Raw genomic sequence first — 25330 nt, 5'->3', positions numbered from 1 at the left:
TAATTAATTATGAAGTGCCGGCCCCAATCCCCCACGAGCTAACGGCCAGGGAAGAAACATGGCGGAGAATGAAGTGTTATATTTTCAATGATTGTGTAATTTCACACGCCGTTTTAGCGTGATCACCTCGTTAGATTTCGCTGGAATTTGTAGTCAGTAGAGAGGAACACAACTAGATATGGTATTTCTTTTGAGTTTATTCTAAAATGCCTGATTGCTGCCGAGAGATTCTCGGAACTTTGGAGAGAAGTAAGTTTGGCTATATTTGAAAATGCATAGATTTTGTTTTGACGTGTTTCACTGTCTGGCCAATACCGTCTGTTTTTTATACTGTTTTTGACTCGTTATTTTTTTTCCATAAAGCACATAAAAGTGGAAAGAGTGAATTTGACAAAGATGATCTTGGGAATTTGATCGGTTTCATTTTGACGTGGCCACAGCGGTAAGGAATTGTATTTTTTGAAATTTTACTACATAATTTTCCAAGAATATGCAGGTTACTACGTATATCGTATTAGACTATGAGGTATTTCGAAAAATTGGAAGCCTTTAAATAAACAGAACTGCATTCTGAAATTTGTAGGAGGCAGAAAAAACGTTCACTTCAAATATTTTAAAACTTAACTTTCTTTTATTAACCACTTATGTAACCTTCGTGTTGCTTTCCTTATAAAAACATCCTTATAAAATGGTTAAAGGTGGGTAGTGTGTGATAGGGGAATAGAATGAGCTATAGGTGGATAGTGTGTTTGTATTTGTTTCTTTCGTCTTCTTTGAACAAAACCAACATTTTAGTTCACTTTAAGAGTTTGCTTTCATTAAACCTTGAATCAACTATGGATGTCATTTTATTTAAGCTATCCAATGCAATAAATGATATTTTGATTATATTTTAATGTAAGAGATATAATTTAGATATATGACAACGATACATCATGATTGTTTTTTATATGATTAGGTATTTTAACAAAATGCATGAAATGAACTCTTCCAATTATTTTCTCTCAGTAATAATCATGTTTTTGAATATTTCTGGCCAGTACATGCATGAAACAATATGCATGCCTGCAACAGCTCGATTATTTTTGCTAAAGCTAACAAATTGCAAATGCAAATAATATGATTAGCTTAGGTCAATAAATCTTGAAGCAACATCCTCTTCCTAAATAATTTCTCTAAATTTATCTCTTTTGTGTTTTTGATCTCACTGTATTTAACAATTATTCGCCAAAGGCGAGGTGATTATCGGGGAATGCAATAACTAGATGGACCAATGCTACTAATGCGAATGTACAGACATTATGACAAAGTCTTGTTTGTCCCTTTAAACAGAACTCTCTCTGTTTCTTGTGTGAGTGTATCCAGCTGGTGCACTTCGTTTCGATGAGTGTGAAATATGTCTGAAGGTCTTGCTCACAAATGATCTTATAACCAAAAACACTTTTCTGTCCAAAGCTTTGTATATAAATGGGTTCAGTGAACAGACTCCAGTAACAAACAGGAGATATGAGATGGTGTGATACCTATCAACTGGGATGCCGCTGATGGCTATTATTCCAATCAACTGGAGTGGGAAGGCAGATATTGTAAAACATATAACTATGGCAAAACTGACTAGAAATATTTGTCCATTTCGGTCGTTTCTGAACTTTTGAAACCATGTTCCCTTTTTAGTATTTTCGTCCATATCGCTTGGAGCCAGAATGCTATCTTCCCTGGGCGTTTCTGTGAAGTTTTCAGAAATTTTCTTATAGATTCTCAGATACACCAAAGTCAGTACTATGACTGGTATAAAATATTGTATGCATGTTAGGAGAACGGTGTAGGTGACTTCGAAGGTCTTGTTAGGCCAATCTGGGTGGCATGATTCTGGTTTTGGAGAGAAATGTAACATCCAGAAGAATGGGGCCATGCATGCAATAGCTAGCATCCAGCCTGCTCCTAGAACCACGTTAATATGCCATCTTTTCAAAGGCGCTGCTAGTGGACGGAAAACGGCGCGGTACCGGATGAGGGCAATGATAACCATTACGGCAGCGTCCATGATAAAGAAACATGTGTGAATTGTCGACCACAGCTTACAAATTAGAGTGGAAAATGCGAAGTTCTTACCACTGAGCGATTCGTAGGCGTATTCTCCGCCAAACAGTAGGCAAACTAGGTCGTAGACAGCGAGGTGTAGAACAAGGTAGTAATGATTGTTTCTTTTTATTAGTTTCTTTTGCTTACATAAGGAGTATATAACCAGTGCATTTCCGATTGAGCCGAAGATGATAATTATTATCATCAATGAACCGAACAGGATCGTCTCGTTCATTTTCTCTTTGAGTCGTGGTTCCTTGAAAATTCTGTGTGGTGTACTTTAGCAGCTTAAGATGAACTATGTCGAGGTTAAGCTCAAACAAACATCGTGTTGTTTCAGGACTGAAACGCATTAAAAGTAAAACGTAATCATTTAAGACGCTTTATTATCTATTGTTTTCCATGCGTTTGCCGCGTCGAAAGCATGATCTTAACCGCCCCTCTAATCACTTAAAATAAAGCCGTGTGCATCTGCTGGTTTAAGCTAATGGGTAAAATTTTAACACGCTTCATTTTATTTGATTTTTTAATTATACAAGTTGAATCTACCGGTTAAGTTTTCGTCGCCGACAACTGTTTAAAGAAAATATCACAATTATGAAAAGTCTTAAGCAAACGTTTAAGATAATAGATTATCGTGTATAAGTCAAGTTAATATATTCTGCTATAATTGTTCCGAACATCTGTGCATATCTTCATTTGTCTTATATCTCAGGTGTTTTCTAAACTTGTTCTCTTCCAGCAGTTTCTCCAGTGTAACTCGCTAAAGCTTTTAGCTCTTTTACACGTCAACTCTCGGGGGAATGACGTGAACACGCTCTTGAAAATCCAAGTTGTTTACGGTTCGTCTCTGCTTTCAATCAAATCATTACGTGATGTATGCAAAGAAAAATAAGCACATTTGCAATTTGCAATTAACACATTTATGGCGTTGTTAATTAAGGTCTTTCATTCTTCAGCCTCCAGGCATGCACTTGAGAAATAAAACCCTAGCAAAATGCGAAATTCTTCCCCATTGAGCTAGATTTTAGACGAATTTCGGGCATGCAAAATTATTTTTCTAGTCCTATTTAAAAAGCAATTTCACGGTATCATTTCATTAACTGTCCATTGCGATCTTATCCTACAGAATTATTTTAACCCCTTTGAATTATGCATCGTCCGAATAGAATTTTAAAATTTAGGATAAATTTTGAAAAAGATATCTCTTCCAAACCTATTTTCTATAAACAGTTTGGTGACACTTTTAAAACGGAGGAGGAAGACGGTCTGAGACAAATCATGTTTTAACACAAAAACATATTTGACTATATATTTAATTGTACGTTTATACATGCAAAGTACAGTGCAAATGCTGCAATGATTACCAGATACAAAATTATATACACTGGCTCGTAGATATATAACTTCATCTTTCATGATCTGTCTTGTAGGACCTGTAATTTTGGGAGTTTCCCAGAACTGCTTAAAACTGTTGCTCTAGGCGTGAAATATTCGAGTGTCTTTGCCTGAAGTTGTTAAAACGTTGATTTGTGATCTCTCAGGCTTCACGATTGAGACACCAAGGCATTTTTGTCTTCGTTGAGCAGCGCTTGATACAAGGAAACAACTTTGTATCAAATGCACCGTACACGTACGGGTTAACTGCCATCCCAAACAGGTAAAGAGTGGTAAACCCAGCGCCGTGACTTTCTACTATTTGCGAATTACCTGCCGCAAAAATGATCCCCATAACCTTCAGGGGAAACGCGGAAACTATGAAACAGATGACGATGATGAGGCAAACGAGGAATGTTTTTGTATTCCGAAGTTTTAAACTTTGGAATAAAGTAGGTGTTCTCGTGTTTGGACGATGATTCTGGTTGAAAACATGCTTTCTGTTCTGGGAAACAAGTTTCCTGCATATCTTAAAGTAGATGACAGTCAGCATTAGGGCAGGTGTTAAATATTGAACACTCGTTAGGAATACAGTGTAAACAATGTTTAGAGATTGCTTTGGCCATTTCTCGTAGCAGTGATCGTTGAATCTTTGCACTAAGATGTATGGAACGATGCAGATCAAGGCCCATACGTAGACGAAGATTGACGCCAATCTGACCTTTCTCTTGCTGGTACCAGGCTGAAGTGGATGCATGACTGCACGGTAGCGAATTACGGAAATTAAAACCAGGAAATTTGCTCCAGCAATAAAGGATGCAGCCTGTACTGGTTGCCAGGTCGTACACAAGAAAGAAGATGCTGACGACATGGAATATGGAGGTGTAAATAGTGGATAAGTGTCTGTCATAATAAACAGTAAATGGAGTAAATCACAAATTGCCAAGTGAAGAATAAGATAATAGTGGTTGTTTGTGAGCTTGCTTCGTCTTTGGCATATCATGATAATAACAGCGATATTACCAATTATTCCTGAGAAGGCAACAATGCTGAGAACAACGTTTTTTGTATAAACTGCCATGGATTTCGACTGTCGTGTGTCTAGACGTCCACCTCCGGGCTGTGACTTTAATTTTGATCAGTGTTTCCCTTTTTTATTACCACATGAACAAATAACTCGTGTCATTTTAACATATGTTATTAAAATCGTGTAAGCAGAGTAAATATCGTGGAAAAACTTATTACATTGATCACACACGCAGGTGGCAATGTTTACAGCGTTCCTTATTAAGATGCACTTCAACATTTCCACTACAGTCAACTCTTCCAATACCAAACAACTACCCTAGCTGAGAAATGTGGTTACGTTAAAGCAGTGCAATGCATCGTCACTTTTTGCTTGAAAATCTCTTGTTTATTTCAATTTCCAGTTAGAAATTACTGCATGATACGTTGGTTCAAAGCATACAGCAGAAAAAACACAAACAATTGTTAAATGTATTTGCGGTAAAATGCTATTCTTACTAATCAAAAATAGCAACAAATAGCGTGAATCAAATACTTTTCTTCCCGTTGATGTGAACGGACGGCATGCATATAAGACAAATACTCTTAGAAGAAGTTCTATTTGTGATGAAGTAGGGTTTAGCATTATGTGATCCTTCATCGGAGGTTGTCTTACGTGTGGTTAGAACACCCAGGTATTCTTATCTTCGTTTGCAGCGCTTCAGAAGAGAAAATAACTTTGAATCAAATGCACCGTACACATACGGGTTAACAACCGCCGTTCCAAATACATACAAGGCGATTAATCCAGTGTTGTATCTTTTTGGTACGATTGAGTTGCCTGCTGCAACCACAATCCACATAATCTGCAGTGGACACGCGGAAACTATGAAACAGATGACGATAATGAGGCAAACGAGGAATGTTTTTGTATTCCGAAGTTTTAAACTTTGGAATAAAGTAGGTGGTCTCGTGTTTTGACAATGATTCTGGTTGAAAACATGCTTTCTGTTCTGGGAAACAAGTTTCCTGCATATCTTAAAGTAGATGACAGCCAGCAATAGGGAAGGTATTAAACATTGAACACTCGTTAGGAATACAGTGTAAAGAATCCTGAGTGATTTCCTTGGCCATTCCGTGTAGCAACGACCATGGGTAGCGTCATATCTTCGTACCATGGCGTATGGAACGATGCAGATCAAGGCCCACAGGTAGACCAACATTGACACCAATCTGATGGTTCTCTGGCTGGTTCCAGGTTTAAACGGATGCATGATTGCGCGATAGCGAAGCATGGAAATAAAGACAAGAAAATTTGCTCCAGCTGTGAAAGTTGCCGTTTGTGCGGGTTGCCAGATTATACAATGAAAGAAAGACGTTGAGGAGCTGGCGGCGCTGATGAGAGAATAAACGTATGACATGAAAAACGGTAAATGGAGTAAATCACAAATTGCCAGGTGAAGAATCAGATAATAGTGGTTGTTTTTGAGCAGGCTTCGTCGTCGGCATATCATGATGATAACAGCGATATTCCCTACACCTCCCAAGATAACAGCGATAGTTAAGATGATTTTCTGTGCATCTACTGCCATGTTTTCTTTAAATTTTTGACCTAGACTTCCATCTCTGGACTGCGGTGTTTCAATATGAATTATGTTTGACTTCTGTTTTATTTCATATAGCCAGGTTATTTGTTTTGCTCGTGAAGAAAAGCTTTGACAGTATCTTTCGCGTAATAACATTTATATGAAGAACAATTAATTAACAATGTTTAAATCATCATGGGACGAGCAGAAACATTAATGAATACTTTAATATAACAGCTGAACTTGAACTTGCCCATTATTTGCAGCGTGTTTAATTACGTGCCTCTTCAAGAATGTTGAAGGTCAACCTCGTTCCCAGAGTCTCAAATATAGATTACTATCCCTAGGCTCTCTTTTTTTCTTTCTTGGTTCGTGAGTTCAAAATCCATCATTTTTTAATGCAATTTCACACTCCAGGTAAATGTATGGAGCTCGTCGATTTCAGCCTCATCCAAGCTGACTGAGCTCCATATTTAATTTGGAGTGAGAACTTACGAGTACTCACTGAAACGCTCTTATTCTCTGGTTACAACCAACAAACAACATTTATCATCTTAGAGCATAGACAAGCGTTGTATATTCTTCTCTTTATTTCCACAGCCAATGCAAATGTATTTTCAAAGAGAACCCATACTTGCTCGAACTGAGAGAAGTTGTTAAAATCTTGATCGATGTGGCGTTGGCGTATCTCAAACACAGAGTTCGAAATCACAAGAATAAACAAGCGAAGAATAACGAGCAAGGTGCCCAAGACAAGGACAATGAGCCCGAGGATGATAATTGGACGGACGATGAAGCGATGAAAATATTCATGTCCATAGTTAAAGTGCTGCAGATCAATTTTCCGTTGTATAAAGTTCACAAGATGTATTCTTCTGTGAGTTTATTGAACCGGTGATTCTACCATTGGTATCATCAGATATTTATTAACCTCCACTTTTCGACTACAGGCACAAATTCGTGTGGACAAGAAGCTGACCAGCAAATATTGTGATATAAACGTAAGTCTCTCAACAACTACTGGATTAGACAAATTTGAACATCATCAACTCACATGTCTGTCTTATTCTTTTACTTTTTAGGAGGGAGAAATTTCAGATATTCTTTTGTATTATATTGTATATTTTTGTGAAAATCAAGGTCTCACGTTGATACATGCATGCTTTCGTGAAACAGACCCAACAAACTTCCCTCTTCCGTTGGCGCACAGCCTCATCTGTATAGTTCAACAGGTAAGGAGAAATGAAACAGCATTGACACCATCCATATACCAGCTTCCCATCGCTCGCCACGTGAGTTACCATGCTCTGACACCATTGAGTTACCATGCACCTACCATTAAACTATCACACGATAACCATGAACCATAGGTTGTTGTTTAAATGTTGTTGTTTTTTCTTTAGTTACGTGTTTGGTTTCATGTGAAGGCCATTGTACAGCATATTATGCCTCTAAGAGGATCAGTAATAAGGTGGGAGAGAACACATCAATGAGGCGGTAAAGATTTCAATCATTCAATAATAGAACTAAATTTTTGTGCAATGTTTTAGATATCTTTGTAAGCTGACAGATAAAGAGCTGAGATTATCAGAAAGAAGATTAATGGCTGATACAATGTGGACGACAGTGAAAAGTCCTCCGCAATACAGTCTGATCTTTGACAGGTGCGAACATTTGTAGCTATACCAGTATCACTCCAGTAAACATACATTCACAAAACTGCAAATTCAAGTTGTGGTACTTCAACTGTGTTTACTAAACTTTCAATTTGACAGCCTGTTTCTGAGTTTCTGCCTAACAACTAGAGTCTTGTATTATTTATTCAGAGACAGTATGGAGCTCGCCTTTCGTTATTTCACATCATCGACGTTGACAGTGAGGCTGACTGGACTGAACCAAATCACGGTAGAAAGCCGCATTTGTTACCAGAGTGAGACAGTTTGATCTCGCTATATAACACTGTAATGTTTTAATTTTCTGTTTCAGAATCAAGTTCATGCATTTATTGAAATCTTCCACAACGATACTCAGGTTTCCGTCGATGTTGACGAGTGAGTGAAGATAGAAAATCAAATTTACTGTTCCGTATATCTTCGTGATTTTATTGAAGGCCCTTGGCAAGACTCAGAGTATTTCAAATAGTTCAGCTCCTGAACATCTGTTTTGCTAAATAATCCGCCATGTTGACAAATTTTTCTTTTGAATTTCTTGTAGAATGTGTGCCGAGTTAGCCGCGTGGCTAGTGGAAATAAATATCGTGGATCATTTGTTTGGCCCGAACCTACACGTTGAGGTAGAAACCGACGTTTATCCACTTCAGTGAGATCTTTCAAGACCCTAGTCACGCTACCCAGGCCAGCGGCATTATATTTTATCGTTACGATGATTATTTTATTATTTTTAATACAGTTGCTCAAACAGTCTCAAGTGATTTTGAATTTTCTTGCGCAAGAAGCAAAAATAACAAACCAGCATCTTCAATGCATCTGGGCCGCTGCACAGGTTGGTTTAAAAACAGACCTTGCGTGTAAATCATTTGTAATATCCTTTCAAAAGGAACCGCTCACCAGAACAGTCTATATATAGTCAGATGTTTATAAGTATTGGAACATATTTAAAAGAAATGTTTATGATATTTGATGGTTTTTCTAAACGAATATGAAATATTTTCGACTCTAGCTCAAACACGCGAGTCGTTACGTTCATGATCTTCTTACAACTTTGGCGAAACATCTTGACACGGAGTTGATACAATATCTTCTGGGCCTGGTGTCTAGCTTACCTGTGGCCTCTCACAGCAAGCAAACACTTTGCCTGGCGTTAGTGTTGACTAGAATGGTTTGGAATAACGCTCTTTCATCCCATCATCATCAACACACGCAAGGAGAGATGGCAAGACGAAACAGTCCAACTTCATCCACTGCTGTTGTTGGAGGTATGCATTGGGTGAATTCCTCTCCCCTTCTCATGTTCTTACCTTCCCCTCTACTTCCCCTTTCTATCCATTCTTTCTCCTGATCTTCTCCTTTCCTCCTCCTATCCCTCTCCCTAGATTAGGGGTTGGGTTTCGTTAAAAGAGATCACTTAATCCCGGATTAAGTAATCGGGGATTTTTCTTTAGCAAATACCGCAGCCGCAGTAGCAGCGTCTCTTCACACGAATCTTATCCAACCAAACAACAGTTCAATTGGCAGTCCAAGCAGTACCAGCACAATCAGTGATGTGAGCCTGGATACCGCCTTGCCTGGACGCAGGTAATCTTCATTCACACTCAATGTAGTACCTCTGTCAACGTGAATGAATTCACAGACTCTTCTCCCAGTTAGACCAGTTAGACGTCCCAATTTCACCCACAATATACTGATAATTTGTATACTGGATGTTTTAGGATAGTTGTTAGTTTTTCTCCTAGTTAGAGCTTGCAATATACCAATAATACACTGAGAATCTCTATCGGACGCTGTGGGGTCGATGATTAAATCTTCTTCAATTTCAGTGACCCGCAGGAGGAGATCTCGGATACAGTCAAGAGGGAGTTCACTGGATCCACGATCGTTTACAGTCAAGATCAAAATATGAAGGAAGTCTCAGGCAGTAGCAGCAGTGATAGTCACGAGTCGCTCACGTGTTCTGATCGTGCTGCCCTCGAAGATTTTGATGATGAGGAACTGGGCTGTAAACATCAGGATATCGAGGAGGTCGCGTGTGTGTCTGGGGAAAGTAAGAAAGTCAACTTTCGTCTGGAAGATGTTTGTGTTGAAGGGAAGACGTTGTTGTGGGATATCGTCCAAGATAAAAATGCGGTGAGTTTTTTATTATAGGGTTGCTGGGTTTATCTTTCTGTGGTTATCTGCTTTCCCTCCTATCATATGATCCAATATCTCGCTTGGTTTTTAGTGTCAACTCGAGGACGGGTTATTACAAGAAGCTGAGAAGCTTCTCTGTCAACTTATTTGTTATGCTGGAGAGAGGAAACTTCGTCTTCAATTTGTGAAAGGATGCCTTGATAATTTAGCTCAAAATAAGTACGTTTTTTTCAAATATATCTTCTCTTACAGTCCCTCAACTGTCAATCTTATCCGGTAGATCATCCCATAAAAGAATACCATCAATTTTTCATTTCCAGGTCTGTCGTTTTGTCCCTTGGGCTTCTACCAAAACTTTTCTGTTCTTTTCAACAATTAAACGGAGGAACGAGCATGTACGGCGTTGTGGAATGGGCGAACAAGAAGCTCAACATGATGAAACTATATTTTGAAAATCTTGTGCAGTATTGTCAGCAGCGAGAGATCGAGGGTGGAACGAGTGACTCGTTTTTCAATCATTATGACGAAGTTCAAGCCAGGCTTCAATTCTTGACATCTGTTTATTCCACTGACCTGTCGCCTCAAAAATTTAGTAAGTTCACGAGGGATGAAGCATAGAACTGATTGTGTATCTTGGAAAAATGAACTGACTAGATTTGATAAAGCTCTCACCAAGGTGTAAATAGTGAGGGAATTGATTCGCAAGAGGCGTAGTTTATTAGCTTTTGTATTAGTTGTTTATAAGTTATTTGTATTTTTTATTTAATATTTCACAGGATTAACTTCGCATCAAGTGGATTTACTTTGGTCATGTTTGGTTGAAGACGAGGAATGTTCTGATGACACGTTAGATTGGTTTGTGAATCAGGCAAGAAATAAAGATTTCCACGCATTGGATGTCTCAACATTTAAATACATTTTCAAAGACAAGGTATATGATGCAGTTGGATTTTACGTCTTATAAATAAGCAGTAGAAATGGAAATAACTTCGAACCGCAAATGTTTTATAACAGCGAACAATCATATCATATAATTCCTTGCCTCTCGGAATATCTATTGATTGTTTTGTTTTTTTAGATGTCAGCGTTGAAACCACAGACTGTTTCAATGACGGGATTAAATCTCTTTCAACAACTATTCTCTCTCTTTCTAAACGAAGAGAGAACTGGTAACTGCAAGGTGTGTACGTTGAAATACCTATATACCCTTATTCATCCACTAACATTCATCAACTAACGCTCATTTCTGATCTTAGATACCTGGAATGGGTCAACTCTGGAGTATTGCCTTGATTGCGCAATCCAGCGAAGTCAGTCAAGCTGCAATCACATTTTTAAATTCATTTTACATCAATGGTTAGTCATCGTAAATCGATTATCAATTTCTAAAGTTGTGTTTGTGATTTAACAGTTTTTTTTTCATGCTTTCTTGTCATATTTTAAAATTTACAGACGAGAAGGGAAGTCTTCGTCGGGAGAGAGAGTTCATTCAACAGTGTATGGATAGTTTAAAGAATGCTTCCGCGACATTCAACGAGGTTTGGCAGTTGTTTATCTTATTTTAGCCAGTTTCCTCTGCTTCCACCTTTGACTGAACTTGTTTTATTGTAGAATCCTGCAGTAAGTTTACAAGTGATGGAGAGAGCTCTGACATTATTGAAGGAACATCTGAAGCTATTCAAACAAAGGTTTGCATTGATCTTGAAGCTTGCTTAAGCAGAATTTAAAAGTTGTATGTCGAACTGTTGACGTGTAATAGTAAAAACGTTTGATATGAAAATCGATGTTGAAAACCTGCCAGACCTTGTTTATGGTAAACGTAACGTGTTGTATTTAGATTTGCGTATCACCTGAAGCTTCGCGCGCTTGAAGGTGAAGGAATTCATCCACATCAATCCAAGATTCACAACAACGAGAAGATCTACCCCATTCGAGTTGTCTGTCAACCTGCAGGACTGACGGAGAAGGTAAACGAAGGATAGTCGATATCATAGAGAGGGATTGATTCACTTGCGGCGGGGTTGGGGAAGGGGTAGCCCGCGATGAGTGATGTGTCGAGCTTACAGGAGAATAGAAAGCAAACAATCTCTCGTTGTTTCTCGTCAGGGAACATTCAAGATGTCCTCCACGGACCTGGTGGCTGAGTTACGTGCTGAGGTCACGTGCTGGTGTAAGAAAATTCAAGAGAAACGAGACCAGATGAAGCAAGATCAAGATGTACCCAAGATTGGGCAACCTGTATTCTCGTCCCCAGACTCCTCTTTTTCGCAGTTCTCAGGCGGCCTCACTCCACCTTTCCGACTGATCTCACAGGGGCACGAATTAACACCTGAACTGGATGAGAAGTCTCTTGGTGAAGTCGGCTTTAAAGATCTTCAGGTTAGGATTAAGTCGGTCATTTGTGTGATTCCCTCCACTCGTTGTATCCATGTTGATCCTCCCTACTCCACTACCTTCCTCTGTCTTCCTCTGTCTAGTTTTCATTCAATTATTTTTTTCTTTAGTTGGTGTTTGTGTCAGTGGGTGCTGGTAGACGTGATTGTAGTAACGACAGCAATCTCTGTGGTTCGTCTTTGCTTCCAACACCAAACCAGGAATCCATCCCGTTATTTATTATGCAGGAGGAACCAAACTTCACCCAGTTATTTGATCTCATACAACTGTTGCGAAATTTCATCTGTAAGGAAAGAAAAACGTCGGAGATTGTCAAGCTAACGTCTTTCAGTAAACTAGGTAATAATGAGAGAGTGTCATTGAATAGATTGTAATTGAATTGATTTTAATTAAATTGGTTCTAATTGAATTGATTCTAATTAAATTGATTCTAATTAAATTGGTTCTAATTGAATTGATTCTAATCGAATTGGTTCTAATTGAGTTGGTTCTAATTGAATTGAATTGAATTTGAATCTCTCAGTTCTGAGGCTGTTATTCTTATACTTTTCTGTCAGATTCAGAAGAAATTAACACGGAACATTACGAAAAGGAAACTTTAAATTCTCAAGTTATTTACGATGATTCAGCGACACTGTCTAAAGTCCAGCATCTCTCGCACATGGTCTGGGACCTACTCATGTTTCTACCCACGAATTTCTCCATTCGAAAGAACTTGGAAACCTTTGGACATTCTGAGGTAAACTTCATTCTAAAGGATAAAAACAAGTTTCCTCGGTGATCAATATACTTAGTTCAGCTTTTTTTAATTTTGCAATAGGGTTCTCAAGAATCTGATCAAGTTAACTGGAGTTTATTGTTAGACCCCTCCTGTCCAAACAAGCTGCTCTATGCTTTAGAAATCGTTCATTCTATTGCCAAACGATCGTTTGAGGAAGACCTCACTAAAGATAACGAAAAAAGTGACTTCAGCAGTGACTCTGATCTCTCGGATATAGACGATGATTCCGAGGAGAAAGCACCCCCCGTCCCGCAGAAGAAGTCCAAGCAAGAATTGGAAGTCGAGAAGTCTCATATTTGGAGTCGGCGGTTCGTCGAATCCGGGGGGTTGGGTCATCTACTTGATATTTTCCTAAGTGGGTGCTTACTAATACAGGTATGAAAAACATAACTCTCCAATACGAACATCTCTCTAATACAGACACCTCTAATGCGGGCATATCTCTCTCATACAGACATCTCTCTTATAATTTGTGTTCTAATGTGCACGTCTCATATACCCCTTTCCCCACCTTCTGTGCAGGATAACCCATCCTGGACCCAGTCTCATCAAGAGTGCCTCGCCTCACTTTTAAATCTCATCAAAAAGTTCGGTACACTCAAGCTATCTGGTGAGCTTATACCAGATGAACAGGAGGTATTCGTGGTCACCTATGGATCACCGGGAGGCTCGAGGATATCGACTGCGTATAAAGAGTTCAGAATTAGAAACAAAAGTACGGATAAAGACGAGATTGTCGAAGTGGATTGCCTGTCAAAGGTTTGAAGAATGATATTTGTTCTCACAAAGCTCGATAGATAGATTTAAGGACAGAACTTATCGGTGGATAAGTGATATGATATGAGCTGATGTCGTTATGTTGTTTTTTATCTCTTAGAACATCATTGAATTGATTGACAAGAAGCGATGTCTTGAAGCGCTGATGACGACATTATACGAATCAACAGTGACGTCACATCGGGATCCTGTGAAACCCAATCAAGCCCGTGCTGAAGGTATCTTCCCCCTACTGTCTCTAAACATCCCTCAATGTGTAGCGTTAGTCTGCGTTGAGTCAGAACTGTGTTATGTTTTATTTTAATTGCGCGTTTCCTCTCGTTTCATCGCAGTTCTTTATCACGCTATGCAGTTGCTGGTGTCATGGACTCATACAGATAATTCAGTTTTCAACAGTTTAGTCAACCATCCAAAACTGAAGCCCTGGTTACAGCGCTTGGTGCTTTTAGCCCCTGAGGTAAGTCGGGGTTTTCTTGAAAGAGTACACTATCAAGCTTCCACAATCCACATATTGTCTTTCATTCCAGCTCCATTATGACAATTTGTTTCTAACATCTTTAATCAATCAACATGCATTATAACACGTTCATTGTTTTATGCAGCATTCTGTTCGTTACGAGGCTAGTCGCGGTCTCTTCAACTTGTGTTTGATCAAAGAGAACTCAAACGTGAATATGTTGCTTGAAGCGCTTCTTAATTTCCTGCCTCTTGCGAGAAGAATGAAGTGCGTTAAAATTCCTGGAACGAGAACAGTCGGCCCGAGTTGCCGAGAATATTTCATCCTTTTACTGAGACTTGTGGACACCTTACCTTCTAAGAGAACCGAGAAAGAAGTTAGTCTTTTCGAAGCTTATCGCCTCGGTCTGAGTTACCTCCATTCATCTTTTCTTTTCCGTTTTAACTTTGCTATTTGTATCTTTCAAGGTTTTGCAGACAAGCTTAGATTCACTTGCCTCATATCTCGCCGAGTCCATTGTCAGGTATGCTGCTGAATCATACAACATTATTTTTAATCATTTAATATTGCATTGAAATTCTGCCATTTTGATTTGTTTTCCTTCAACGTGTAGTCATGAAAGTCTGGAGAAAGGTCGCAGTTCTTATGAAGATGAAACTCTCAGCGGAATGTTAAAACTCTGTGCGGCTGTTGTGCGTCAAAATCCATCTTTTAAGGATTCCGATAAGAGCTTGGTAAGAAAGGAATTCTTGTCATGCATGTATGAAATGTTTAAGGTTGTATTCAGTTGTTTATAAAGTGCAATGATTTATGCTTTCACGTCTCTTCAAGTTTAACTCAACCAAAACATTGCGTAAAGTATTTATCCATACAGTCTAGTAATAATAATCACTGATTATTTTGAGAGAAAACGTGATTAAATATTCTGTATTTTCTACGATATTTTATAGGAGTTTATGAAAGATTTATTCCTCCATTGTCTATTTGATTTGCCTAAAAATTCCAGTGATATCCATGTTGTTCCCAAATGTCGTTCTAAAGTAAGTAACGTAGTTGAACACCTTAACAATATAGTGCCCAGGCTTCTGTGGGTACTCAGACTAAAATATTTCATTTTCATCCAGTCTTCGCGACTCGCTGCTTTTGATCTTCTGTTGGACCTCAGTCGAGATTCAGAGAAGAACTTCACCGAACTTCAAAATTTACTTCTCAAGCATCATTCTTCAGGTTAGAGTTTTGCGAGACCTTTGAAATACATGAATATTTATAAAATCGTATATCCGTATATATTCGTATATTCGTATTCGATATTCGTATATCCTACAGAACTCTCTTAGGAATTGTGTCATTAAAGAATGCAAACAATTGTTTGTGGAATTTCAGTCAGTCAAGTGGTCATCATGTGTCGTATGGTTGGCATTATTGGCCTCATGATAACTGTCGCTCCTCGTGTGGTCTCGCTGGAATGATAAATCTCGGTGCCACTTGTTACATGGCGTCTTGTATGCAACAATTGTACATGATGCCTGAAGCTCGGGCATCTATTCTTAAAGTACAGGTATGAATGTCGTTACAGGAGTGTTTCAGCCACATTTTTTGAAGAGGAACGAACCAAACAAATGTGCACGAGAGCTGTATGTTATATCGTGAACAAACCAGGAAACAATGATAAAAACAACCTTTTTCTATCCTGTGTAGCCGACTGGGAATAAGAAATTGGACACGTCTTTAAAAGAAATGCAGAAAATGTTTTGTTTTTTAATGGTAAGTGTTTGAATCATGTGTTAATTGCATCATCTGCGGAATATTTTGAAGAGAAGCATATTTTTTTTCTTAGGAAAGTGAACGAAAAGCGTACAATCCAAGGTCGTTTTGTAAGACGTATATCATGGATAAGAAACCTTTAAATACCGGTGAACAGAAAGATATGAATGAATTTTTTACTGATCTTATCACGAAGCTTGAAGATATGTCTCCAGATATGGTATGTAGTTTCCAAATGAACCTTGGTCCTGTAAATTCTGTTCAAGGTTAAGCGGAGCAAAATATATTAGAAGACGTCTAGAAGCAAAATGATAATCGCAGATGAACTGTATTTTGTATGAAACAAAACCACCAGATCATCGTTTTATCGAGGTGAAACTAAAATGGCTTCGACCATTTCTTTCTTTTCTAGAGAGAACTTGTCAGGGATTTGTTTTGTGGAGAGATAAGCAACAACGTTGTTTCATTGGTAAGAATATGAGATGATTTCGCTGGAATAATACGATGATACGATCTCAGATAACCCTTTTCTTTCCTTTTGCTAGGATTGTTCTCATGTCAGTCAAACCAAAGAGGAGTTCTTCTCAGTCAGGTGCACGGTTGCAGACATGAAAGATTTATACGTAAGTTCTGTAAAGATAATCTCAGTGGAAATCTACCATCATATACTGAACTTGACAGATCTGCTGCGATTGTATTTTTCTCATGTTAGGAATCACTTGATGAGGTAACAATCAAGGATACTCTTGAAGGTGATAACATGTACACTTGTTCCCAATGCGGTAAGAAAGTCAGAGCCGAAAAAAGGTAGGCTATTTTTAACTTATACTTGATATGACTATTTGCTTGTGGTAGAAAAGGTTTGGTGTACTAAAACTGCTTTGTATTTCCTTTCAAAAGGGCTTGTTTCAAGGTTCTTCCACGTATTCTGTGCTTCAACACAATGCGATACACTTTCAACATGGTGACGATGATGAAGGAGAAAGTAAACACGCATTTCTCGTTTCCAAGGCAACTGCATATGGCGCCATACACCGAGGAATATTTAATGGGTGATAAGAAAGAGCAAGGTAGCTGATCAACTCCCCCCCGGCATTGGAGCCACACAAAATAACAATATATACGAATAGCACTCTTCGCCCCCAAAGTAATGCAAGAAAATAATTGATATTCGTGTATTTTCCTTCCACAGATCCTGAAAAAGACTTGAATTATGTTTATAATTTAATCGGAGTTGTTGTTCACACGGGGACGGCTGAGGGCGGCCATTATTACAGTTTTATACGAGACAGGACGTCAGGACAGAATGATCGTTGGTTCCTTTTCAATGATGCCGAGGTTAAACCGTTTGATCCACAACAAATTGCATCGGAATGTTTCGGGGGAGAGATGATGGTAAATATTCGTAGAATGAAACATTTAAAAACCCCTGCAAATTAACAGGTGATACGAAAGCAATGCTCAATCTCGTATTGACCTAAATCTTTTACCCTCTCTCCATTTTAGACGAAAACGTACGATGCTGTGACGGAGAAATTCCTGGACTTTTCATTCGAGAAAACCCACAGTGCTTATATGTTATTTTACGAACGCGAGGAGAAAACTCGACCGGCTGAAACCGTCTCCAGTGTTGGTGAAATGGATCCTGACCTTTCCTCGTGGATTTGGAAAGACAATATTCAATTTATTCGCGATAAACAAATATTTGACTTGACTTATTTCAATTTTATGTGGTTATTATGCAGCAAGATTGCTCCCACATTTACCGAGAGTTCACAGACTTCTCTTTCAAACGTGAAGCTTGCAACATCGTTCCTGCTCGAGACGTTTATTCATTCAAAAGAAAAGCCAGGATTAAAAGGATGGAGTGACATGCTTGTCGTTCACTTCGACAACAGTCGCGATGCTTGTCAATGGTTTTTAGATCATATGGCGGAGGACAGCTGGTGGTTACATCAAATATTACTTAGGTGTCCTGTGCAGGCTACGAGACAGGTTAGTTGCCATGGTGATGAAATGTCCTACATACTAAAGCCCTTCATGTCTTCCTCCAACCAGTTTGATCAAAGCAGAGCAGTTCTGTGCTGAACTATCCAAGTACCACTGGCTGTATTACTGTTGTTTATCCGTCCAGTGATACTGCAGCAGATCAGTGGCTCACTGTCATTTCATGTTTTCTTGTTAAGGTGTTTGCTCGTCTGTGTCTTCACGTCATTCAGATCCTTCGACCATCACAAGTAGCTCTTTACTGTTCATCGCAAAAGGAGTAAGTGAACCAGGAAGAACGTAAAAATTCTGATGATTCTCCAAGGATAACATTTCTTTTTTTTTTGTAGGGGTGAAAATGGCAGCCAGAAGCCCGTCGCCTCGTGCTCTGTGACAAACTTTGTCCAAGCCATTCTCAAGTTGGTACGTACATTTTATTGCGGTCAAACTATCAGGACCGCCAACTAGTTGGTCTTCATATATAGCTGCTGTATGCAGAATTCAACCTGTGCTGTGTCTTTCTTTCACAGCTTACAACAAACGTAAAGAATCACATGAAAAACATGACGGAGTTATTTTCATTCCTAAATCAGTTCTGTCAGTTGGGAAGCGAAGAGGTTTGTTGTCGTCATTTGCTTAGTTCAATACATGTTTAATCTCTTCTATAATTTTATGTTATATTTGTCTTTCAGAGGCGATATTTGATCTCAGTCAATGCTATAACAACTTTGGTGAATTTCTTCTTCAAACTAAAGTCGAACGATCCGGTGAGTGTTAACGCAGACAGATGCTAGAATGTTTTCATTAAACACACCAGTCTTGTGTTCAAGAAACGTGGTTTACCTGTAATAATACTCGCTCTAATAGCTCTTGCTCTTTACCTAAGACGTTTCTTCTTCGGGTCTTTTGTGTCTAAACTTTCACGTCCTATTTCTCAGGTCGAAGTGGGCGAAGATGATGACGTTGATGATGACGACGACGAAGTTGTTCCGATCTTCCCCGAAGAGAAATTCCGACCGTTCGCCCTAGAGAAGATGGTGACAGTGATAGCGTATTTGGTTGAGGAAGCTAAAGGACAATCGTGAGTGTTTAACATTATTCATTTCAGACCATGATAGCTTCAGTCCGTAACATTGTGATCTTTTTTTCTGCAGAAAAGAAGTCCAGTTATCAGAGAGTGACAAAGAAGCTCTCTTTGGTGGCCAGGTACTTGCACTTTATACAAATTTCCACGCTAGGAATAACTATTACATATAGCGTGCTATATTTTGTTAGGGATATCCATTCATCTTTGAGATTGTGAAGGATGCAGTGAATCTTAAACACACAGGAAATCTTGTGTTTACATTATGCCTTCATAACCAAGAACTTGCTGAAAATGTAAGTATTTTGATTCGTTTAGCTGTTTAGCTGCCCCCAGGCTATAGGTGGGCAAGCTTTTTTCTACGCATGTGAGGTCACATACTTTTTAGTGATAACTGCGATCTTGTGTGTTTTAGATCGTATCAACGCTGATGTCCTCGGTGAAGAGACTTTCATCAGAGGTAAGTTGGCAGCTAGTATTCAGCGTTTCTCCTGATAAGATCTGAAAATTCACGTGAAACTAGCCAGAGATCTTTACATGAAGTAGTTGAGGTCTATCATAACTTATTTCTTTCAGCAAACTCAGCCGTTCTTTAAGTTGCTCAACAACCTCACTGAACTTAGTGCCGGAACTCCGGGTCCCTCTTCCTTCACGAAACTAATCTTGGCAAGAATTTGGGAGGTGAAATACTCTTTTCTACTTTATTCCATAACGTGAACCAATGAATTCATGCAAATGTCAGACTCTGATTGACGTTTTGCATTTTAGGCGGCCGAATACAATGCTTCTGTGTGTCTGGAATGGCTTCAAACTGCTGTCTCCAAGAATAAAATGGTAGGATGAAAACAAAAAATCAGGCCGCGTTGAAAGATTCTTCATGCATAATTCTGCTTCTTCGCTAGGCCCGTCAGTTTGTCTTGAATCACATGGACACTTGGGTCGAGCCGTTTCTCGTCGCTGACAACAGTATTCGTATTCGCAATGGTACGTTGATGACTGAAGAAAACTATAAACTAAACTGGAGTACGCCACTGCTGGCTTTCAGGTCCAGTTCACCACTTGAGACCAGCATACCAATAGATAATTCTCGTTATGAGAAAGCAAAAAGATTCATCATGTGAAAGATTTGTATTTATGTTGGTAGAAATATGAAATCCAGGATTTTTCCTTTAGATTCTGCGTATTTGCTGATTGCACTGATACCCAACAACCCTTTCAAAACAGGATTCAGGTAAACGTTCCTACAATAATACTTCGTTTCGGGTAAGGGATTCTACATTAAGTTTCTGAAGTAGTTGTTTTCTAACGATCAACGATCCTTATTTTAAGAACGAAGTCATTTGTCGTTCCACAAAAGGACATTCAGGTATACATTCCGTACAAGGTTTTAACACTCCAATACATTTGTATTTATCGCTTTCTGACAGAATCTTTCTCGTTTCCATCAATTTTAGTTCTCGTCGGATGCGGAATCGGTGCTCCACGAGGTATGAACAGAATCCAAAACCTTCAAGTAGAAATTTACCATTAAAACAACCTTTCGATCAAAGTAGTAGACGCGTCACGATAGAGGACGATCGTTAGGATCTCCTACAGAATCTTTCAAGCGAGATGGGGAAATTTTTTAAAGAGATTTGTCTTCCTAGGTTTACGTTACTCTGTTGAACCTGATGCCCAAGCTGAAGACATATTGTGGTAAGCTTCTTGCTGTTGTATCATCACCAAAATACGTGTACTTCATGAATCCCGTTTCATTTCATTCGTTTGTAAACTGCTTCTTCTGCATTTTAAGATCGAACTCTTCATGGGACAACAAAACTAACAAGTTATTTCGCTGTGCTGAACTACTGTCTTGTGTCAAGCAAGGAGAAGGAAATGGTATGAATGTGGCGGGAAAAACACGAGCGAGAATGAACTCTAAATGGAAACTTAAGATGGTTTTTATTCGCTTTTAGTTCACGCCATTCTCCCCTGATATATGGAAGCTGTTTCACCCGCTTATGTCAGAACCAAATATCTCTGTATTTCCAAATAAACAGGTTCGTAGCTAATAATCATTTTAAATCAATGGCAACTATTATATTTCGTGTACTGAGATTTTTTGTTTTGGCCATGCAGGCGCTATTGACATATTGGTATCACGTTTGTAATGGTTGTGAAGAAAACGTAGCGTTCATAACAGACACCAGTCATGTGGTTGAAAACATACCGTTCAATTACATCCTGTGAGTACTTCGTGTAACAACTAATTAACTGTGTCCTTGTACTTTTTCAGAGTTTGTTTGAAGCCTTTTGCACATTTTTCTTGTTTAGTTCAAACGACGATCCTGAAGTGATTGCATTCAACAGAAATGTTCTCCCAGTGTATTATGGTCTATTGCGATTGGCTTGTGAACACTCAGCACAATTTACGCGGGAACTTGCTAAGCACGCCAACATGACGTGGGCTTTTGAGTATCTGACGTTTAGAATCAACCAATATCCTAAGGTATCATGAAAGTTCCCCATTTGAACCTGCGTATTCAGGCTATTTATTCGGGTTTGTTATAAAGAAAACTACATATTTTGTATTAATGATATTCTTGTTGACGCAGGCCGTTGAAGAGTTGTTCAATCTTATGAATTTGTTTTCTGGAAATGGTCAAAATTTGACGAAGAGTTCCGAAGTTACAGCGGCCGCGACTTTCCGCGAACGAACTATCAAAATGTACATGACGTCATTGGATTGTGGATCCCACTGGACCACGCTCATTTAGTATGTACATGTATCCACTGATCTCGAACAAAATATGGACAAATGACCCTCAGAACGTTGAACCTAGTTTTTGATATTTTTATTGCAGTGCGTTAAAAATATTGCTTCAAACGGAAGAAGACAAATTGACGGTGGCTCTGAACAACGGATTGATGTCCTTGGCTGATGTAAGTTATAAAATAACGGGGCTTGTTGGGGGTGTATTACATTAAGTATTTATTCCGATTGAATCGTTGAGGACAATATCAGACAACTTTCTCTTCTGTACTTCAGTACGTAACATGTGTTTTTCAAATAAAACATTCTATTTTATTCTGCTTCAAGGCGTTTACGACTCTGCACCTAATGTATCATGAAGCAACAGCCTGTCATGTGACTGGTGACCTAACTGAAGTTTTGTCGGTGATGTTAAATATTTTGAACTGCTGTCGTTCGCACTTGAACAGACAAGGTTTGTGGCGGGAAAGTTTTATCCACAGGGGGAGGGGTGGGTAAAGTAACTAGGGTTTTATTCACCCATGCAAGGCTATCTTCAGAAACAATGACTTTATGCAACTTACAGATTTAGTGTAGTTCTTTTTAATAATTCTCACTGCGGTTCTCGAGCGAGAGTGATAAAACGCTTGTTAATTTTGTTTTTAGACGTAAAGAACAGTATAAATGGATGGACAGAGCGAATTGACATGGCTCAAAAGTTGCTTTCACTTTTAAATTTTTACACCCCGAAAGAGATTCGAAAATCCTGTTTAGGTACTGAGAAGATTGTATCTTCCTACGCCGTGGCATCTTTTGTGATAAATATTAAAGTTAGTCGTAAAAAATAGTTGACATTTCTCTTTCTTTATTCACTTGTTTAGAAGTTCTACACACAATTATCTTAATCTACCAAGAAGACTGCGTCAATTCTCTGGTTCCGATTATTTACCAGTCCCACAAAAGTCGCAAGGAGAATCCCGATCTTGTTCCTCTGGGGCCATTCTTTCCTCGACGGCACGGGAAGGCGTCAATGAACAGCAAATCATCTCGACAAATGGCGGTACCCGAGCTTAATATGGCGTTACACAGAAGCTATATTGATTGTCAGAAGGTGAGTATTACCAGTGAACAGACTGAATGGACTAGAATCGTAGACTGAGGTGTGCCGTGAGCTGGCCTAGGACGAATTATCGTGACGAGGGAACAATTATTTTTCACAGCGAGATTTTTCGTTTGGCCTACCAAGGTCGTGCAAAAGGAAGCGTCTAAATTGTGTGTGTTTTGTAGGGAGTTGATTTAGCGTATGATAAAGAGCTCGCTGAATACTTCCTTCCTTATCACCAGTTCGTGGACAAACTTGTACGTTGTGGATTGACGCACGACAAAGTGAACGAGGTTATCAGATTAAGTGAGTACTCTAGCCAGCTTATATCAATATTGATGGAATGCCGGGTTGTTGTGATCAGCAGACGTGCTTGCGTGTGCCAATATATTTTGTGTTTGTTGCCCAGGATTTATATCTGTATTTATTTTTTATTTCGTATAAACATTAGGCTGTCTGATGGCGATGGAAGGTCTTCCTCTTCATTTCACTTTGTTTTGTAAAATATGGTCTGAAATTTACGACAAATCTCATGAGGTACGGCCCATCTAATCGTATTAAATGAGCAGCCAAGCTCTGTAAACCTTCATTCTTATAATGCCAGTTCTTCATCACTAAAGAGGCTCGCGTGACGACTAAAATGTGATTAGATCATTCAGGAACAGTGTAGAAACTAGTCAATGAACTTCGATGACCAGCTGACGTAGACTTTAAGTGGATTGACCTTGCTCTGATCGTAGTTGGCGTCAGCAGTTATTATTTTTCTCATTTCTTAGATGATGAAATACAAAGTATGTTTGAAGGAACTTTGCCAGCAAAACGAGTTTATTGAGGTGTGCGGTCAGACTTATCTTATCGCTAGATTTGATAAACACCCTGAATAAGACTTTCAATATTTATTCATTTGTTTAGTATGTGGATCACATTTTGTTCGAAGAGAGGACGATAATCAATGTGAATCCAACTTATTCTTTCCTCTGCAGTATCTTCCCCAGGGTAATTCATTTTTGTGTAGTTCACAGTATTTCATCAATGTTTTTTATAAGTCATCGCTGTGTTTAGTCAAGGATTGTTGTATATTCAAAGCATTCACATCCTACAAGGCCCTAAGTGCCGTACACCCTCCCCCCGAGACAAAGGTTTAAAAGCATTTCTTTTAATTTTATCAGATTTCATCTCGAGTCGCTCACGACCAGTGGAACTTTCTCGTCAATACCTTGGTGACGTCAGTAATTGCCGATCAAAACCAGGCTGAAAATTTGAAAGATTCGGAGTTTAACGATTTTGCGCGACGTTTGACCGCGGTAAGAGTTATTTCTTTTTTTTTTCATTTTTTCATTACTTCTCGACGCTGTATTGAGGCTTTTGCTTCATACCTAAGATAGGCGTACCATAATAGTTTGCCCTCAATTTCGCTAATTCAAATTTTACTGGTGTAAATCAAATTTTGCTGGTGTCGAGCTCAAAGCATTCTGTTTTCAGGATCTTCGAGTGTTGTCATTACTCTTCACCGCGACCGCTCCACAAAAAGCTGACGTCAGCGAGATGCTGGTGCCGAGTTTGAAACGTCTTTTAGACGTTTGTCGAAAACATCAGAAAATGAAACAGGAGAAACAGAAGGATGATAAAAGAACGGAGGGGACACAAAAAAAGAACGAAAATAGAAAGGAAGAAACGAAAGTTTCCGAAAACAGGAGCGACACTAAAAATGGTAGTGGAAGCGAAAAACAAGCATCGGGCCACGATGAAACCTCGGGAGCGCCTCCGACGAAACGAAGGCGTGGCGAGGATGTCCCGACATCTTCCGACGCTCCCGAAGCCAGTACGAGTCCGCCTGAAGAGAGCGAAGACAAAGGCGAGACTTCAACGGGAGAATCAAGCAAAGGAAGTCAAACACGAAAGGCTACGAAAAATAAACTGAGCGGACAGTTGATTAGGAAGGCGCAGACAGACTGGGTTGGTTCGTTAGCAAAAATCATTGAATCTGTTATGAATAAAACACCGCAATAACCCATTGCTATTGGAGGACATTTTAGCACAGTGAGACATGTGTTGGCAGCAGTGAGCTGTATGAATTTCCTATGCAAATACAAATAACACAGTTCCAGTTCCGTTTAAGGAAAGTGGTTCTCTGTTAAAACAGTAGAACCTGTTCAAATGTGACAAGCAAGCAAGCATGAAAACAATTTGTATAGTGTAGTTAAATATGATTATAATAATGGTTGGACATATAATGACAATTTTGATACACTGAAGGAGTTGCGTGAAAGGTTTTTTAAATAAAGAGTTTTAGTCATCTTTCATTACAGATTTGCATTCTTGCATGGGTAGCGTGCAGCGGTTTAAATGAAAACACTCAGGAATACTATTATATAGATTATAAATTAACAACGTTCTT

General features: G+C 38.9%; 2 protein-coding genes across 2 annotated transcripts; one reads left to right on the top strand and one right to left on the bottom strand.

Annotated features, from left to right (window-relative positions):
- The first annotated feature begins 51 nt into the window (after window positions 1–51).
- Window positions 52–25222, top strand: LOC114532358 (ubiquitin carboxyl-terminal hydrolase 34-like). Its single transcript, XM_028553843.1, has 73 exons — window positions 52–249; window positions 364–442; window positions 6651–6927; window positions 7001–7051; window positions 7133–7282; window positions 7454–7521; window positions 7601–7714; window positions 7877–7955; window positions 8037–8101; window positions 8265–8343; window positions 8460–8552; window positions 8730–8985; window positions 9172–9304; window positions 9547–9853; window positions 9948–10075; window positions 10177–10448; window positions 10633–10787; window positions 10935–11036; window positions 11113–11212; window positions 11309–11394; window positions 11468–11544; window positions 11694–11823; window positions 11963–12235; window positions 12361–12589; window positions 12808–12989; window positions 13071–13406; window positions 13554–13790; window positions 13909–14026; window positions 14141–14265; window positions 14411–14641; window positions 14733–14788; window positions 14879–14999; window positions 15216–15305; window positions 15390–15492; window positions 15654–15823; window positions 15964–16029; window positions 16103–16249; window positions 16442–16498; window positions 16575–16652; window positions 16742–16836; window positions 16930–17099; window positions 17222–17424; window positions 17536–18024; window positions 18216–18295; window positions 18366–18438; window positions 18546–18632; window positions 18708–18782; window positions 18954–19096; window positions 19170–19221; window positions 19291–19395; window positions 19515–19559; window positions 19676–19780; window positions 19868–19933; window positions 20002–20083; window positions 20273–20330; window positions 20429–20465; window positions 20554–20586; window positions 20746–20794; window positions 20892–20977; window positions 21055–21138; window positions 21218–21324; window positions 21413–21587; window positions 21694–21854; window positions 21943–22021; window positions 22179–22305; window positions 22497–22604; window positions 22712–22941; window positions 23118–23238; window positions 23384–23469; window positions 23709–23765; window positions 23845–23928; window positions 24102–24236; window positions 24415–25222. The coding sequence occupies exons 1-73, from the start codon at window positions 207–209 to the stop codon at window positions 24940–24942; spliced, it is 9678 nt and encodes a 3225-aa protein (XP_028409644.1). The 5' UTR covers window positions 52–206; the 3' UTR covers window positions 24943–25222.
- Window positions 1010–2385, bottom strand: LOC114532357 (neuropeptide F receptor-like). The gene has a single exon (XM_028553841.1). It carries the CDS (start codon window positions 2315–2317, stop codon window positions 1325–1327), a length of 993 nt encoding a protein of 330 aa, XP_028409642.1. The 5' UTR covers window positions 2318–2385; the 3' UTR covers window positions 1010–1324.
- Window positions 25223–25330: the final 108 nt, after the last annotated feature.

Source organism: Dendronephthya gigantea, unplaced genomic scaffold (assembly GCF_004324835.1).
Source record: "Dendronephthya gigantea isolate DGI-Jeju-01 unplaced genomic scaffold, DenGig_1.0 000079F, whole genome shotgun sequence".
NCBI classification, from domain to species: domain Eukaryota; kingdom Metazoa; phylum Cnidaria; class Anthozoa; order Malacalcyonacea; family Nephtheidae; genus Dendronephthya; species Dendronephthya gigantea.
The sequence above is the reverse complement of the archived record's forward strand: the minus strand, read 5'-3'. Positions and strand labels throughout refer to the sequence as shown.